General features: G+C 42.3%; 1 protein-coding gene across 1 annotated transcript in view; it reads left to right on the top strand.

The window, feature by feature from the left end:
• The window catches only part of MOK (MOK protein kinase), a 53,299-nt gene that overhangs the window by 9,707 nt on the left and 25,419 nt on the right, over window positions 1–18,173 (top strand). The window contains exon 2 of the mRNA XM_006839612.1: window positions 6,887–7,001. Within this exon, the coding sequence (XP_006839675.1) occupies window positions 6,887–7,001 (115 nt within the window). The remainder of the gene's footprint in view (window positions 1–6,886; window positions 7,002–18,173) is intronic.

Genomic DNA, 18,173 nt, shown 5'->3' with positions numbered 1-18,173 from the left:
ACAGGCCAATAAGGAAGGCCAATTAATATTAACCACTATTACTCACATTTGTGCACCAACCACTACATCCAGTGATGATGAAATTGAAGAGTTTTACCAACTTCTTTAATCTGAAATTGATCAAACATACTATTGAAATGTATTGATAATTACCAGTGATTGGAATGCAAATGTTGGAAACAGATGAAGGATCAATAGTTGAAAAATATGACCTTGGTGATAGATATGATGCTTGAGACCAGATAATCAAATTTTGCAAGCCCAATGACTTGTTCATTGCAAATACCTTTTTTAAGTAACATAAAAGTTTGGCTAAACACACATGGACCTCACCAGAAGAAACACACAGAGATCAAGTTGACTGTATTTGGGGAAACAGCAGAAACATTCTGTGTTATCCCCCAAACAAGGTCAGGGGCAGACCGTGGAACAGAGCATCAATTGCTCATATGTAAGTCAGGCTGCAGCCGAAGAAAAAACAACCCCACGAGAACCAAAAAAAAAAATATATATATATCACCTGAATTTAGAGACCATTTCAAGAGAAGATTTGAGACCCTAATGGCCAAAGAGCTGTGAGGTGACATCAAGCTATGAGGTGTTCTCCAGCCTAGCGATGCTAAAGAAAATGGGAGAAAAGGAAGGAAGGGAGCCGAATAGGAAATGTCCAAGGGCAGCTTGAGAGACAAAGTCGAGTATTATAATGAAATGTGCAAAGACCTGGAGTAAGAAAACCGAACAGGAAGAAACACTCAGCATCTCTTAAGCTGAGAGAACTGAAGAAAACAACTTGCAGTATTGAAGGGTCTGGGGGCAAAATGGAGTCGTGGTGTGACACTGTGGGATAAAGCACTGGACCGCAAGATTGTTTTGAACCACGAGGTCAGCTGTTCAAACTCACCAGCCACTCCTTGGAAACCCTATATAGGGTTGTTATGAATCGGAACTGACTTGAGGGCACTTAACAACAACAACAAATGGGTAATATATTGAATTCTGCAGAAAGCATCAAAGGTGGAAGGAATTCATAGCCATTGTAACAAAAAGAAATGGTCGATGTTCAACCATTTCAAGAGATATCTATCACATGATCAAGAACCGACGGTATTGAACGCAAAAGTCTAAGTTGTATTGGTGAAAAATAAAGCTGCTCTGCTTCATTACAAGGTTTAATCCCCTCCATGTACCAACAGTCAACAGTATTCACCTTTCTTCACTTTATCCATTGCATTCCTCCCTGTGTCTCTCACTGTCTTCATTTCTCCTCTGCTTACCACCCTCTTGTTTTGTATTGCCTGCCCTGTCACCCATGTTAACATGTGTCTACCCGCTAGCCCATGAATATTTTCCCTCCCCCCTGTAACCTTCATAGATTGTTTCTTTTATCAAAAAAACACAAAACAAAAAACCTTTAAACTTTTTACAACATTGGTCTCATACAATATTTGTCCTTTTGTGATTGACTCATTTCATTCAGCATAGTGTTCTCCAGATTCAACCATGTGTGGTGTTTTTGATGCTTTCTGCATCATTCAATATTTTGCCCATAAATCCTTTAATACTCTTCAACTCTTTCAGTCTGACAGATGCTGAACATGTTCTCCCTTTTTGGCTTTCAAATTCCAGGTCTTTGCATCTTTTAATATAATATTTTAACTTTGTCTCCTTCAGCTGTCCTTTCCGATGTTCTGTTCAGCTCTTTTACTTCCTCATTTTTTCCATTTGCTTTAGCATCTGTATCCTGGAGAACAAGTTTCAGAGTCTCTTCTGACATACATGTGGGTCTTTAATTTCTTTCTTGTCTTTTAGGTGTCATTTTGTTTTCCTCTTCTATGATGTTCTTGATGTCGTCCCACAGCTCTTGTGGTCTTCAGCCATTACTGTAAATCTCTTCTACAGATGACCTCTAAATTCAGGTGGGATATGTTAAAGGTCCACCACTTGTCCGTCAGTCTGTCGCTTGTGAGTTGCTGTGATTCTGAAAGCTATGCCACTGGTATTTAAATGCCAGCAGGGTCACCCATGGTGGACAGATTTTAGATGAACTTCTAGACAAAGACAGACTAGGAAGAAGGAGAGACGAACTACTTCTGATATTTAGTCACTGAAAACCTTATGAATTATAGTGGAGGGTTGGAAAAAAAGAGGAAGACCCTCCCCACCCCCAACGAGATGGATTGGCACAGTGGCAGCATTAGTGGACTCAAGCTTAGCAATGATGGTTAGGTTGGTTCAGGACTGGGCAGTGTTTCGTTCTGCATAGGGTCACTCTGAGTTGGTACCAACTCGATGGCACCTAACAATAACAACAAATGTTAAAGGTCATATTTTGATTCCTGTGTAGTTGTCTTATTATTATTATTATTTTGTCAGTTTCAGCCATGAAAAATTGATGGCCTGTTCCACAGTCTTCACTGGCCTTGTTTTAGCTGAGGATATTGAGGCTTTCCCCAGTTCTTTCCCCCAAGTGTAGTCCATTTGGTTCCTGGTGAGGTCCCTGTGTATAATTGAGTCCTGGTGTGGTGCTGTAGGATAAGAACTGGACTGCCCTGGAAAACTTATACAGGGTCAGTATGGGTTAGAACCAATTCCATGGCACATAGCAGCAGCAATGAATTTGAGTATCTTTTCATGTTCTTATTGACCATTTGTTTATCTTCTTTGGTGAAATTGCCTATTCAAGTCCTTTACTCAATTTTTGATTGGCTTGTTTGTATTATTGAGTTTGTTCTTTATTTATTCTGGATTTTAAGCCCATATCAGATATATGGTTCCAAAATATTTTCTCCCATTCTGTAGAGTTCTTTGTTGTCCAAAAGGCTTTAATTTTGATGAAGCCCAATTCATCTCTCTTGTCTTTTGTTATCGCAGCTAATCTAGGTTGACAGCTCGGTCTTGAGGAATTATGTCTATGTTTGTTTTCTAAAGAACTTTATGACTTTAGTTTTTGCATTTCAGTCCTTGATCCCTGTTGAGTTAATGTTCATATATAGTGTGAAGTGTGGGGTTGCCTACATTCTTTGCACGAGGAGCTCCAATAGACCCAGCTCCACTTTTTAAAAGGACTGGCTTTCCCATTGAATAGATTTAGCACTGTGTCAAAAATCAGCTGCCCAGAGATGCGCAGATTATATCTGAATTCTCAATTCTAGTCCATTGATCTATGTGTCTTATCTTGATACCAGTCCCAGACGGTTCTGATTACTGTAGTTTCAAATACATTTTAAAATTGGGGAGTGTGTCTTCCCATTTTGTTCTTTTTCAAGGTTACTTGGGCTCTTAGAATCCCTTGTACTTCCATTTAAATTTGAGGATTGGTTTTTCCATTTCTATGATAAGGGTGGTAGAAATGTTGATCGGGATTGTTTTGAATCTATAAATCTTTTTACATTGGGTTGACATTTTAGCAATATTAAGTCTTATAATCCATGAGCACAAAAGGGCTTTCCATCTGTTTATTGTTGTTGTTAAGTGCCGTTCAGTCAGCTCCCACCCAGAGCGACCCTGAACAGGGTTTCCGAGGCTGTAAATCTTTACGGGAGCAGAAAGCCTCCTCTTTCTCCCGTGGAGCAGCTGGTAGTTTCAAACTGCTGACCTTGCAGTTCGCAGCCCAATTCGTAAGCAGATGTTCTTTAATTTCCGTCAGTAATGTTTTATACTTTTTATTGTATATGATTTTTACTTCCCTCGTTAAATTTATTACTCAGTATTTTATTCTTTTAGATGTTATTTGTTATGGAATTATTTTCATAATTTCCTTTTGTAAAATGCTCGTTGCTGTTATATAGCGACCTAGCAGAGTTTTTTTGTGTTGATTTACCTAATTGTTCATTGGTGGGCACTTAAAAAAATCTTCTTGTGATTTGGGCGTAAGTTTATTAGTGGGTATTTGGGTTACCAGGTTTTCCTTATTAAATAATGCTATGCCAAACATTCTCATATACATTTCAGCAAGTGTTTTTTTACAGGATAAATTCTAGTACTAGAATTGTCAGGTCAAAGAAGATAGGCAGGTTTTAAGGATTTAATACGTATTTTCAGATTGCCTTCCAGAAAGAATATCCCATTAAATACTTTCAGCAAGTATAATGTAGTGTTGTTGCTGTTAAGTGTTGTCGAGTTGGCTCCAACTTTTAGCAACCCTGCCTAGGGTTTCAGAGGAGAGGCTGGTGGATTTGAACTGCCACCGTGAGGTTCAAATCAACCTGGGCAGTCTAGTGGGAATATATGTTGTTCTTGTTTGTTGTTATGTGCCGTTGAGTCAGTTCTGACTCATAGTGACCCTGTATAGGGTTTCTGAGGAGCAGCTGGTGACCTTGAACTGCCGACCTTGTGGTTCAAACTGACTTTGCAGTCCCGTGCATTAACCCACAGCACCACACCAGGAACTCCAGTGGGACTGTATAGGAGTATTTTAAAGCAAATCTTCAACATCATGTCATGTCACCTGGAAGTACTTCAGTATATCTTGGTAACACATAAGGACTTTATTACGATTTTTAAAATGTATCCATGGTATGTTTATTTATTCAAAGCAGAATTCGAAGTGGGCACTCACAGGAGTATTAGGTGGCTATACTCCTGTGAGCCACATGGTGTCGAAGCCAGCTATTTGCTGACCAGCTTCAAGGCCCAAAAGTAGAGGAGGGACTTGAGTAGTTCAGGCTTGGAGGCAGTCCACAGGCAGTTGTCGCTAGCCAGTCCCATGTGCTAATCACCAAACTCAAGTTATTTTCTAGATAGGCTCTCAGGCCTGCCTCTTTCCCCTTGTAGCCTTTCCCCTTGTGCTTGTCTGGCCCCACTTGGAAGCCACTGTCTTGAGGATCTGAAACAAGTGACGGGAACACGCCACCTCCACAGGATCTTTGCTGTCAGACTGTCATTTGTCCCGTAGGCTGCTCTCTGCTGAGACTTTCCTCAGTCTTATCTTGGACGGCACTTCCCGACAAATCACAAAAGCATCATCCTATTGGAGTCCTGGGGTGGTCCCGTGGGATAATGCAGTGGACCACAAGGTTAGTTTAACTGCAAAGTCAGAGGTTCAAGTTCACCAGCCTTTCCTCCAAAACCCTACACAGGGTCATTATGAGTCAGAACAGACTCGAAGGTACTTAACAACAGCAACATCCTTGTATTAAGGAGCCTGGTGGTGCAATGGCTACACACTCAGCTGCTAACCATAAGGTCCATGGTTCGAACCCACCAGCGGCTCAGCAGGAGCACATAAACCTGGCAATCTGCTTCTCAAGAGAGTTCAGCCTAGGAAACCCTATGGGACTCTCCCCTGTCCTAAGCATCACTATTACTTACACAACCAGCATCCTTCTCATATTTGTGCTCCAAAAACTTTTCCGACTTGGTGAGACATTTGCTCTCTGGATTTCTCATTCCTTTCTATTTCTGTTTGGAAAGTAGCAATTCTTGCCCGACCTTTTCTTTTTCTTGGACTACCTTGCTAACGGCAGTCAGTTGTAATCAACCCACTCAGTCACTTTGTTGTTGTGGTTAAGTGCCACTGAGTCATTTTTGACTTATAGCAACCCTGTATAGGGTTTCCTAGGAGCGGCTGGTGGGTTTGAACTGCCAACCCTGCGGTTCAAACTGACCTTGCAGTCCAGTGTGTTATCCTGCAGCGCCACACCAGGACTCCACTGAGCCACACTAGGTTTTTGTACACAGCAACACCCTTGTTCAGGGGGCTCATTTCTGTATCAGAAACCACTCCAGGTATGGAAAGCAGGAAGAATTTAACAGAGGCAATCAGAGGCTTACAAAGCCATCTCCAGCCTGGGGTGGTGACCGTAGTAGCAGACCTTCCAGAAAATCAAGAAATACAAGAATTCCAGGAACTGCCACCAGTCACGTGGGCCATCTGTAGCATCACAGGGAGAGTGTCAGAATCTGGTGTGGCACTGTAGGATCAGTACTAGACTGCTAAGCACAAGGTTGGTGGTTCAATTCCACCAGCCACTCCTTGGAAACCTACAGGGTCGCAGTGAGTCAGAACTGACTCGACAGCACTTACCAACAACATCGAAAGACCGAATCTCTGCCCTTGCAGCTCTGGTCTCTACGTTCCTCTGCTTCCTCAGGTTGATGGGGTGGCTGACGAAGGTTCTGGGCAATGCAATTTCCACATGTTCCTCCCGTTCTGTACAAGGTGATGAAGAGGCATGCAGACCTGGAGGAAATGAGACTTTGTTGCCAACACATAGTCCAACACTTCACTGTCTCCTAAAATGAAGGGAACACTAAACTTTATGAAAAATAGGAGAAATAATCCTTAAGGTACTCCCCAATTTACAATAGGACTCCTTTTCTGAAAACTCCAACATGAATTGGTTCTGACACAAGTCAATATCTTTTTTTTTTAGTTTACATTATTACACCTTCAATTTTCAATACTTTTACAAATCCCATCTTTGGACATCGTTTCAGAGTAAACACCTGAGAATTATAACATAGGAAACTTGTGTGCTGCTATCTGCCATGTATGTTACTAACGGTGGTGGTAGTTATGTGCTGTGGAGTCGGTTCTGACTCATAGTGACCTGTACAGGACTTCCAAAGCTATAAATTTGTATGGGAGCAGAAAGCCTCATCTTTCTCCCACAGAACAGCTGGTAGTTTCGAACTGCTGACTTTGAGCTTAGCAGCCCAATTCGTAACCACTATGCTACCAGAGCTCCTTATTACTAACGATAAGATGTATGTACAAAAGAGCCCAGACAGTTGGGAGTGCAGTTTGCCATAACTCTAATATGCCGCAAATCAGGGACTACCTGTATTGTTATTAGATTATCTTACAGACGCAAATGTGTTTTATGGAAGTGATACCAAGTCTATTCATAAATAACATTTTACTATGTGTTATTGCTATTTCTAGACTATAAAACAATTGGCAAGATAGGAGAGGGAACGTTCTCCGAGGTTGTGAAGATGCAGAGCCTGAAAGATGGAAACTACTATGCATGTAAGCAGATGAAGCAGCACTTTGGAAGGTAGGCAGCCGGAGGAGGAGGCGGAGGGCATGACACTGGGTGTTAGATTCATCTCCAGGGGAAAGTGGTGTTCACATCCTGATAACAAGATACGACCAGATTCCTTTGGGAAATGGGGATTTGGGGCTAATGTTCTATTTGCCATACTGGACTTGACTTCTGTCCAAGTTTATAGTACTATCAATGATGAATGGTCACACACACACACACAAATGTAAACTGTCTGCCTCACTTTAAACAGCCTCTGTGTTCCTGAAAATTTTGTTTGTGGGGTTTTTATAAATGAAGCTTTAGTCTAACTATATTACAGGGCCTGGTGGTTAAAAGTAATTCCGCTGGGAAGCTAGCACTATACTTGTTGTTAAGTGCTGCCCCTGTTCCAAGGAGCAGCTGGTGGGTTTGAACCGCCAATCTTGTGGTTCGTAGTTCAGTGCTGATCCTACATTGAGAAATAACTTCCAGGTAAGGATGGAGAACACTGATTCTCTAGGAGTGATTAATTGATGGTCGTGGGAAGAGGAATGGTGGCTCTTGCTTACCCGTCTGGCGGGCAGTTGTGACTTTCCTTCAGGGCAGTCTCTTAAAATTGGGGTGTGTCTGCTTCTTACACACAGCATACTAAAGAGTCAAACTGGCTGTGAGTGGGGAACTCCATCAAAATGAATGTTGTCATCATTATAGCTGTTAAACTTTTCAGTATAAGAGGACAGAGTCGAGAGTTGGTTGTCTTTTAATTATATATATATATTTAATATCAAAGGAATGGATACCTCTTAGTAGCTAAAGAAAAAATTTGAATAAATATAGTAATTCCTCCACATTGATGGGGAGTCAGTGTTTTGCAGTATAAATCTTGATTTCAAACTCTTAGTATGGGAAATTGTTTCTGAGATCAGAAAACAAGTATAGAAGAGTTTAATCATGTCAAAGAGCGTAGCTTCATCCTCCTGACGTCCCAGTAGCGTGGGCATTCTGAGGAGACCCAAGGAGACAGACAGACATGAACGAACAGCAGAAACCATGGCTTCATCTTCCTGCTGTCCCAGTTGGGTTCTGAGGAGATGGGAGGCAGACGCTGAGAGCTGTGAACCAACTCTAGACCAGTAGGTGGCAGCAGCAGATTTTAATCTTGAGTCCACTGAGGCCAAATCCCTGGTCTTCACTGCCCAAAGCATTGTTGTTGTTGTTATGTGCCATTGAGTCGGTTCCGACCCATAGCGACCCTGTACAGGGTTTTCGAGGCTGTAAATCTTTACGGGAGCAGAACACCTCATCTCTCTCCCGCGGAGCGGCTGGTAGTTTCAAACTGCTGTCCTTAAGGTTCGCAGCCCGATTCGTAACCACTACGCTACCAGAGCTACTTGGCATGAAGAACTCTGACATTACTGGGCTCCCTGCTCTTCCTCTATTACTTCTTCCTCTGTATGTTTGGCATTCTTTCTCTTTTCTTCCCACTGTGTCTTTATCTTTAAAGGAATCATGGCCGAATTCCATGCCCAGTGTACTGATGAACCTGTGTCTAAATCTTTACGGAAGCAGAAAACCTCATCTTTCTCCCGCAAAGCGGCTGGTAGTTTCGAACAGCTGACCTTAAGGTTTGCAGCCCAATTCGTAGCCACTACACTACCAGAGCTCCTTAAACCCCAAGTAGCTGATAATAAAGGACTTGCTTAGAGCAGCAGAGGGCACTGCCTGTGCGCCTCCGGTGGGGATGGGGAGAGTGCCTGGGATCCTTATCAGGGTCTCACTGAATGGTTCAGGGGAAGATGTCCTTTTAGATAGCAGAAGGGCCTGCCTCTTGGTGAAGAGATAAAAGAGTTAGGAAAAATAGTGTGGAGCTGTGCTCTGGACAAGTTGCTTCAGACTTGTGGGGCTGTTGGAGTTATTGCTGTTTTGGGAGCAGTACAGCCCCAAGGAGGGATTGGACTGTTCACAGGGTGCCTTCAGGAAGGAGAGATTTCTAGAACACATATAGGAACGTTTTCAGAAAAAAGATTTAGCATGTTTCAGCTGACAGTACTTTGAAGAGTGGGTTTAATATCTAGAGCCGTTCCTGGAGAATGTGGGGCTAACTGGGTTTCTTGGTGGGGAAGTAAGCCAGCCGTCAGACATGTTGAAAGTGTCCATCCCCCTGAATGGTGGTCTATGAGGACTGAAGCGAGAACTGAATATGAGGTCGCTGGCCAGGTGTGGGCACACGGGAAATGTCCAGTAGGTGATAGCCTTCTATAGTGTGTATGTCATCAGGTGCTGTGTTTAAGAAACAATTTATATTCTTTGTAAGTTTTAGTTAGAACGTGTAGTTTTCTTTCTGAAACCTAGAGTATTTTTTTATTTCAAAATAAAAGACCATTAAATCAGTGTTATTATTTTTTTTTTAAATTTGTGCATGGAGAGGATCCTTGGCAGGCTTTGGTGGTCATTCCTGGTGTGGCGCTGTGGGTTAATGTGCTGGACTGCAAAGTCAGAGTGGACTGCAAGGTCAGCGGTTCAAGCTCACCAGCTGCTCCTCAGAAACCCTGTACTGGGTCGCTGTGGGTCAGAACCAACTCGACGGCACTTACCAACAAATCAGTCTTAGTATTTTTTTTTTTTAATTTGTGCATGGAGAGGATTGTTGGCAGGCTTTCGTGGTCATTCCTCCTCTGTTTTCAGGAAAAGTTTGTATTTGATTATTTTTTCCTTACATGCTTTCAAGTTTTCACCAGTGAAATCATCTGAGCCTGGAATTGTCTTTGTGGGGGAGTCAGTTCCTCTTTCTCCCTGCAACATGATATTTATTACATCATCATTCATAGTAGTAGAAAGCCAGGAGTAAAATGAAATAGTGGGGTGCATGATAACCTTATGGCACATCTATACCATTGGATATTAATCAGATTATTAGTTGTTGTTAGGTGTTGTCGAATTGATTCCAACTCATAACAACCCTGTATAGAGTTTCCAAGGAGTGGCTGGTAGGTTTGAATCACCAACCTTGAGGTTATCAATCCAGTGTTTATCTTTCCAACTCTTGTTGTTAAGCGCCATGGAGTTGGGTCTCACTCGCAGACACTCTGTTTAGGGTTTCCAAGCAGTGGCTGGTGTGTTTGAACCACCAACCTTGTGGTTAGCAGTCCAGTGCTGATCCTGCATGGCCATAACAGGACCCCTTCCAACTCATAATAACCTATTTCTAGGGTTTCCAAGACGAGAAATGCTTACGGGAGCAGATGACCTCACCTTTCTCCTATGGAACAGCTGGTGGTTTTCAGCTGCCAACCTTGTGGTTAGCAATCTAGTGTTTACCCCACAGAACCACAAGTCTCTTTTGTTGTTGTTAAGTGCCATAGAGTTGGTTCCTACTCATAGAGACCTGGTATTGGATTTCCAAAGAGTGGTCTGGTGGGTTTGAATCCCTGATCTTGCAGTGTGGTGCTTATCCTACAGTGTCACACAAGGTTCCTTGCTGATGTTGTTAGGTGCCCTCAAACTGGTTTCTGACTCAGAGTGACCCTGTGCACAGCAGAGTGAAACACTGTGCAATCCATATTGAAGGCTGTGCTCTTTAATCTTCTTCAGTGTATAATTTAAGTCCTCTTCTCTTTCAGCAAGCAAGATTATATCATCTGCATATCATAGGTTATTAAAAAGTCTTCCTCTAATCCTGATGCCTCATTCTTCATATAATCCACTTTCTTGGATTATTTGCTCAGCATACAGATTGAATAAGTAGGGTGAAAGGATACAGCTCTGGCGCACACCTTTCCTGATTTTAAACCACTCAGTGTTCCCTTATTCTGTCTGAGTGACTGCCTCTTGGTCTATGTACAGGTTCTTTATGAGCACAGTTAAGTGTTCTGGAATATCCATTCCATAGCATATGTTATCCACATAGTCAAAAGCCTTTGCATATGGAGGCGATTATAAGCATTGCTAGGAAACAAAATACGATGGGATGATTGCAAAACCGATGTTTTCCCATGTAAACTATCACTCAATTCACAATAAAAGCGTTTTTTTTTTTTTTAAAAAAAAAGCTTTTGCATACTCACTGAAATACAAGTAAGCATTTTTTTCTGGTATTCTCTGCTTTCAGCTAATATTTATCCAACATTAGCAATGATACCTCTTGTACCACAACTTCTTCTTAATCTGGTTTGAATTGCTGACAGTTCCCTATCAGTGTCTTCTGTTGAAGCCCTTTTTTTAGTTATCTTTAGCAACATTTTACTTGCATGTGATATTGATGATATTTGTCGGTGATTTCCATGTTCAGTTGGGTCATCTCTCTTTGGAATGGGTACAAATATGAATCTCTTCCAATCAGTTGGCCAGGTAGCTGTCTTCTAAATTTCTTGGCACAGATGAGCGAGTGATTCTACGGCTCCATCTGTTTTTTGAAAGATTTCAATTTGTTATCTGTCAATTCTTGTTGTTGGTTGTTACAAGTGCTGTCCAACCCATAGCAACCCTGTATAGGGTTTCTGAGGAGCAGCTGGTGAGCTTGAACCACCAATCTTGTGGTTCAAACAGACTTTGTAGTCCAGCGCATTAACCCACAGCGACACACCGGGACTCTGATTCTTGGGATCTTACTTTTCACCAATGCCTTCAGTGTCATTTGGACTTTCTTCTCTGAAGTACCATCAGTTCTTGATCATATGCTACCTCTTGAAATGGTTGAACACTGAACATTTATTTTTGGTACAGTGACTTGTATTCCTTTCAGCTTCTTTTGATGCTTTCGGTATCATTCAATATTTTGCCCTTTGTACAGGGTATTCGAGGAGCAGCTGGTGAATTTGAACCCCAGCCTGGCGATTCAAACCAACCTTGTGGTCCAGTGCTTATCCTACAGTGCCACACCAGAACTCCCATAGAATCCTTCAGTATTTCAAGTGGAGGCTTGAATTTTTTCTTCCGTTCTTTCTACTTAAGTAATGCTGAGTGTATTTTTTCCTTTGGTGTTTTCTAACTCCAGGTCTTTACACATTTCATTAAATTACTTCACCTTTGTCATCTCAAGCAGCCCTTTGAAATATTTTATTCAGAAATTTTACTTCCTCATGTCTTCCATTTGCTTTAGTACCTCAATGCTGAAGAACAAGTTTTAGCTTCTTCTGACGTCCGTTTTTGGTCTTTTTTTTCCTTTCTTGTCTTTTTTTTTTTCCTTAACTTTTTATTATGAATTGAATGACGGTTTACAGAGCAGATCATCAGTTTTACATTCAACAAATCATATTTTGCTTCATTGCAATGATTGCAATCCCTTCTACATATCATCAGTTTCTTTCCTGGCTTTTAAATGACATTTTGCTGTCTTCTTGTATGATGTTCTTGATGTCATCCAGTAGCGCTTCTGGTTTTTGGTCATTACTGTCTAATGCATCAGACCTTTTCTTGAGATAGTCTCTGAATTCAGGTGGGATATGTTCAAGGTGATTTTTTGGCTCCGGTGAACTTGTTTTAATTTTCTTTAGGTTCAGTCTGAATTTGCTTATGAGGAACTGAAGGTCTGTTCCACAGTCAGCCCTGGCCTTGTTTGGCTGATGATGTTGAGTTTTTCCACTGTCTTTTCCCACAGATGTAGTCAATTTGATTTCTGTGCTTTCCATCTGATGAGGTTCATGTGTGTAGTCACTTTTTATGTTGTTGAAACGTGGTATTTGCAATGAATAAGTCATTGGTCTTGCAAAATTCTATCATGGGATCTCCGATATCATTTCTATCACCAAGGCCATACTTCCTAACTACAGAGCCTTCCTCTTTGTTTCTAACCTTCACATTCCACGCCAGTAATTGTCAGTACATCTTGATTACATGTTTGATCAATTTCAGACTGAAGAAGTTGGTTGAATTCTTCAATTACATCATCACTGGTTTTAGTGGTTGGTGTATAAGTTTGATTTATAGTGGTATTAACTGATCTTCCTTGTATGTGTTTGAATAATATCCTATCATAGACAGCACTGTACTTCAAGATAGATCTTTAAATGTTCTTTTTGATGATGAATGCTATACCATGCCTCTTGAATTTGTTCTTTCCGACATACAAAACCATATGATTTTCAGCTTCAGAATGACTAATCCAAGTACATTTCAGCTCACTAATGCCTAGAATATCAATCTTTATGCATTTAATTTCATTTTGACGTCTCCTAATTTCCCTAGATTCATATTTCATACATTTCATATTCCGATCAGCGGATGTTTGCAGCTATCTCTCATTTTGAATTGCGCCTATCAGGAAATGATATCCAGAACGCTTTTCACATCCTTCACATCATCACGGTCAGGTGTTCTTTGAGAAGGAAGTTCTTCCCCCATCATTTTGAGTGCCTTCCAACCTTAAGGGCTCATCTTCCTATATCTGACAGTGTTTGTGTACTATTCATAATATTTTCATTTTCTAGTACTATAGCTGACACTGTTCCACTGCTATTTGTAAGGTTTTTGGAGGTTAACCACTCAGAAGTACTCTACCTCTCCTTCTTTCTAGTCTGTCTTAGTCTGGAAGTTCATCTGAAACCTGTCCACCATGGGTGACCCTGCTGGTATTTAAAATTCCAGTGGCATAGCTTCCAGCGTCACAGCAACACACAAGCCACCACAGTAGGACTGACTGACAGATAAGAGGTTGTTCTTGTTGTCTGTGCCAACTCATAGTGATTCTCTAAAGGGTTTCCAAGGAGTGGCTGGTGGGTTTGAACTGCTGACCCTGCAGTAAGCCGTCCTATGAGGTTTTTGTTGTTGTTAAGTGCTGTCAAGTTGGTTCCGACTCATCGTGACCCTGTGTAGGGTTTCTGAGGATCAGCTGGAGAGCTTGAAACGCCGACCTTTTGGTTCAAACCAGCATTGCAGTCCAGCACCTTAACCCACAGCACCGCACATAAGTCCAGTGATTATCCTACACTGCCACACCCGGACTCTGCACGCGAACTAGTACTAGTTAATGTTCCTTTCCCATTTCACCTTAATTGAAGACTTTTCTTCCTGTGGATTAGATTGGTCAGATACATTTATTTTCCCTATCATCCTCCCAGGAAAATGAAACTTTGAGATTTCAGATGGATCATTATATATTTCGTGGAGAGTTAGCCCTGGTCATTATACTTTTTCCCCCCTAGTTTTGGGAAATTCTATTTATGATGGGTGTGTCCTTTGGGGACTTTTTGAAGCAGAGACCACCTATATTCCATAGTATATTCTGTTTCTACCGGAACAGTAAAAAAATTCCAAGCCCGTCCAGCCGAGGAAAGAAGTTGTTGTCCGGCCTCTCGGAGGATTTCCCAATGCCCCTCCCCCCACATGGTTTTTACAAGAGGCGGGCAGAGCTCATTGGAATTTTATTGGTTGTAGTGGTGGTGTGCTGTGAAGTCAGTTCTGACACATAGTGATCCTGCGTCGGGTTTCTGAGGCTGTAAATCTTTATGGGAGCAGAAAGCCTCATCGTTCTCCCGCAGAGCAGCTGGTAGTTTTGAACTGCTGACCTTGAGGTTAGCAACCCAATTCTGTAAACACTACGCTACCAGAGCTCCTTTGAATTTTATTAAGCACTGCTATTTGAACAAAGGCTTGTTGTTGTTAGGTGCCATTGAGTCAGTACCGACTCATAGCGACCCTATGCACAACAGAATGAAACACTGCCCGATTCTGAGCCAATCTCACAATTGTTGCCCGCTTGAGCCCATTGATGCTGCCACTTTGTCAGTCCATCTCACTGGGGGTCTTCCTCTTTTTCTCTGGCCCTCCACCTTACCAAATATGATATCCTTCTTCAGCAACTGGTCTCTCCTGACAATATGTCCGAAGTATGAGAGACAAAGTCTGGCCATCTTGGCCTCTAAGGAGCACTCTGGCTGCACTTCTTCCAAAACAGATCTGTTGGTTCTTTTGGTAGCCCATGGTACTTTCAGTATTCTCCTCCAACACCACAACTCAAAGGCATCAATTCTTCTACAGTCTTCCTTATTCACTGTCCAGCTTTCGCATGCATATGAGGTTATTGAAAATACCATGGCTTGGGTCAGGCACACCTTAGTCTTCAAGCTGACATCTTTGCTCTTCAACACTTTAAAAAGGTCTTGTGCAGCAGATTTGCCTAATGCAATACATCGTTTGATTTCTTGATTGTTGCTTCCGTGAATGTTGGTAGTTGATCCAAGAAGTATGAAGTCCTTGACAACTTCAATCTTTTCTCCATTGATAAGAATGTTTATTGGTCCAGTGGTGAGGATTTTTGTTTTCTTTACATAAAGATATAATCTATACCAAAGGCTGTGGTCTTTGATCTTCATCAGTAAATGTTTTAAGTCCTCTTCACTTTCAGCAAGCAAGGTGGTATCATCTGCATATCGCATGTTGTTAATGAGTCTTCCTCCAATCCTGATGCCATGTTTTTCTTCATAGAACCCAGCTTCTTGGATTATTTGCTCAGCATACAGGTTCAATAACTATGGTGAAAGAATGCAACCCTGTTGCACACCTTTCTTAATTTGAAACCATTCAGTGTTCCCATGTTCTGTTAGAACAACTGCCTCTTGGTCCAGGTACAGATTCCTCATGAGCACAATTAAGTGTTCCAGAATACTCATACTTTGCAATGTTGTCCGTAGCTTGTCATGATCCACACAATCAAAAACCTTTGTGTAGTCAATAAAGCACAGGTAAACATCTTTCTTGCATTCTCTGCTTTCAGCCAAGATCCATCGGACATCAGCAATGATATCTCTTGTTCCATGTCCTCTTCTGAATCCGGCTTGAACCTCTGGAAGTTCTCTGTCAATGTATGATTGTAGCCGTTTCTGTACTACCTTTAGTAAAACTTTACTCGCATGGGCTGTCAAAGAGATTGTCCTATGAGTTCCGCATTCCATTGGGTCACCTCTCTTTGGAATGGGCACACATATGGATCTCTTCCAGTCAGTTGGCCAGATAGTTGTCCTCCAGATTTCTTGGCAGAGATGAGTGAGTGCCTCCAGTGCTGCCTCAGTCTCCAAACGATGAGCATTTCTGAATGTTTGTCTCAGTTCTGACTGAATTGCCTGTGGTGACATAGAAGGCTTCTGTCTGCAGTAAGCAAAATAAGCTTCACAGCTGTGCTAAATGGTTTTCCTATTAAAAATGAGAAGAGTAGATATTTGCTTGTCCAATTCACATGGCTGTTTGAGCACTGGCTTCTCAGGTAGGTTCTTCAAATATTAGAATTACTGCCTACTCCCAATACTGTCCTGTTTGTTCCACCTAATGCAGGGCCTTGCAACGTTGGCACCCTTGACATTTTGGGCCAGGTAATTCTTTGTTGGAGTCCTGGTGTGGCGCCGTAGTATATGCACTGGACTGCTAACCACAAGGTCGGTGGTTCCAATTCACCAGTTGCTCCTTGGAAACCCTATACTGGGTTGCTAGGAGTTGGAACTGACTCAGCGACACTTAGCAACAACAACAATTTTTTTGTGCCGCCATCACTACTCCCAAACTTGTGAAAAACAAGTATGTCTCCAGGAGAACCATTGACCTGCAGCATTCCATAGGCAGAAGTGACCCGACACCAGGTGGTAGAACAGGATTCCTCCGCTGTCTAGTACTGAATCGGTAAGCTCTCAAGGCGTGGGCCCAGGAATGGTGTTTATTGGCCTCTGCACAAGACAAACCCCAGGGAAGCAGCTCAACAGTGCTCAACGATCCATTGCCTCAGTGTTCCAAAGGAATGTTTTTCATGAGCTCTGTTCTTTCTTTTTAAAAATTTCTTGGGTGGCTTTATTCATCTCCCTGTCCCCAAGAAGAAAAAGCTATTTCCTAGCATGTCCCTCAAAGAGTGGTCAGAGTAAGCATGTTCTCTGGGGCCCCAGTCCTACGGGATGGTAAATAGATATAAGGAATGGATCTGGGGGCCAGAAAGTTTGGGGCAATTTTGGTTTAAATAAGTAAACAGTTTTTTTTTTTCCAATTTGTGGGACTCTTGAACTCCCTTAACATCTTCTCTAGGCTGTTCTCTCCAGCAGGGGTGAGAGTGGGCTTCTTTTCAAGCTTCTTGAATGTGGCACTTTGAAAAGTAGTTCTTTTCCAGAGAAATCCTCTCTGTGGGACCTACTTTGGGAGGTGTTTAGGGAAGCTACTGATTCTGCAGGACCATGGTGCTGGTGAGAAACGTGAGAAGGCCCTTTAAGAAGTAGAGGCCCCAAGGGCTGTTGGGTTAGGGAAAGACTCACCTTCTGCTTGGTAAAAGTGCTTCACCCTTCCTGTCTCCCTCATCTCCAGTCCGCTGCTTGGCCCCTCAGCCCAGGCTCCTCACACCCACCCTCTGTCCAGCTGTTGAAGGACAAGAGCCTGGTTCAGTGAGGGCCTTCTGCACCCTGCTTCTGCACCAGCAGTGTCTTTTCTGATCCAGGCAAACCGTGAGGTGGAGGTTGTTAAGGTTTTGAATATCATCCTGGATGTGAGGAAGAAAATAGAACACAGTAATGAAATGGGGCCCAAATCTTTTTAGGCAGAAAGTCTTCTATTCAGGCTTATGTATTTAACTGACTTGAGAAAGACTTAAAAAAAAAAAAAAAAATCAGTAATATTGTTTGAAAACAAGAGCAATTTACTAATGGACAGAGCTACTCTCTTGAGTTGTTGTTGTTAAGTGCTGTCAAGTCAATTCCGACCCATAGCGACCCTGTATACGATGTCCAAGGAGCAGCTGGTGAGCTTCAACTACTGACCTTGCAGTTCAAACGACTTTGCAGTCTGAGACGCATTAGCCCACAGCGCCACACCAGGACTCCTTGAGTAACCAAACTAAATACTATAAATATGTAATAAACTCCGTGGGAAAGCACGTTCCCAGCTCAAAGAAAGCAGCACATTTCACAATTCGTTCCTCTCATTGCTTCCAAGATGGGCGTTCCAGGTTGGTTTAGTCATTAAGTTGGGGAGTGCCTCCGGCCTATCCCAAGAGGGAGGTTGTGTCTTGTCAGCAGTCTGTCTGAGGCCGACTCTTGGTTGGCATGGTTGTGGGTGTGAATAGTGTAAGCTAGAGCAAACTTCACAAAGACAAGTCTGCAGTACTGACACACCTGCCCAGAGAACACTTGTCACCAGGTGAAAGAAGTGGAAAGATTGTGCCAAAGCCAACACCCAACCCAACCCAACCTACTGCTTTCAAGTTGGTTCCGTCTCCTACTGACCCCATAGGACAGAGTC

The sequence above is a fragment of the Chrysochloris asiatica genome, unplaced genomic scaffold (genome assembly GCF_000296735.1).
Source record: "Chrysochloris asiatica unplaced genomic scaffold, ChrAsi1.0 scaffold00025, whole genome shotgun sequence".
Lineage (NCBI taxonomy): Eukaryota > Metazoa > Chordata > Mammalia > Afrosoricida > Chrysochloridae > Chrysochloris > Chrysochloris asiatica.
This window is presented reverse-complemented; position numbering and strand designations above follow the sequence as displayed.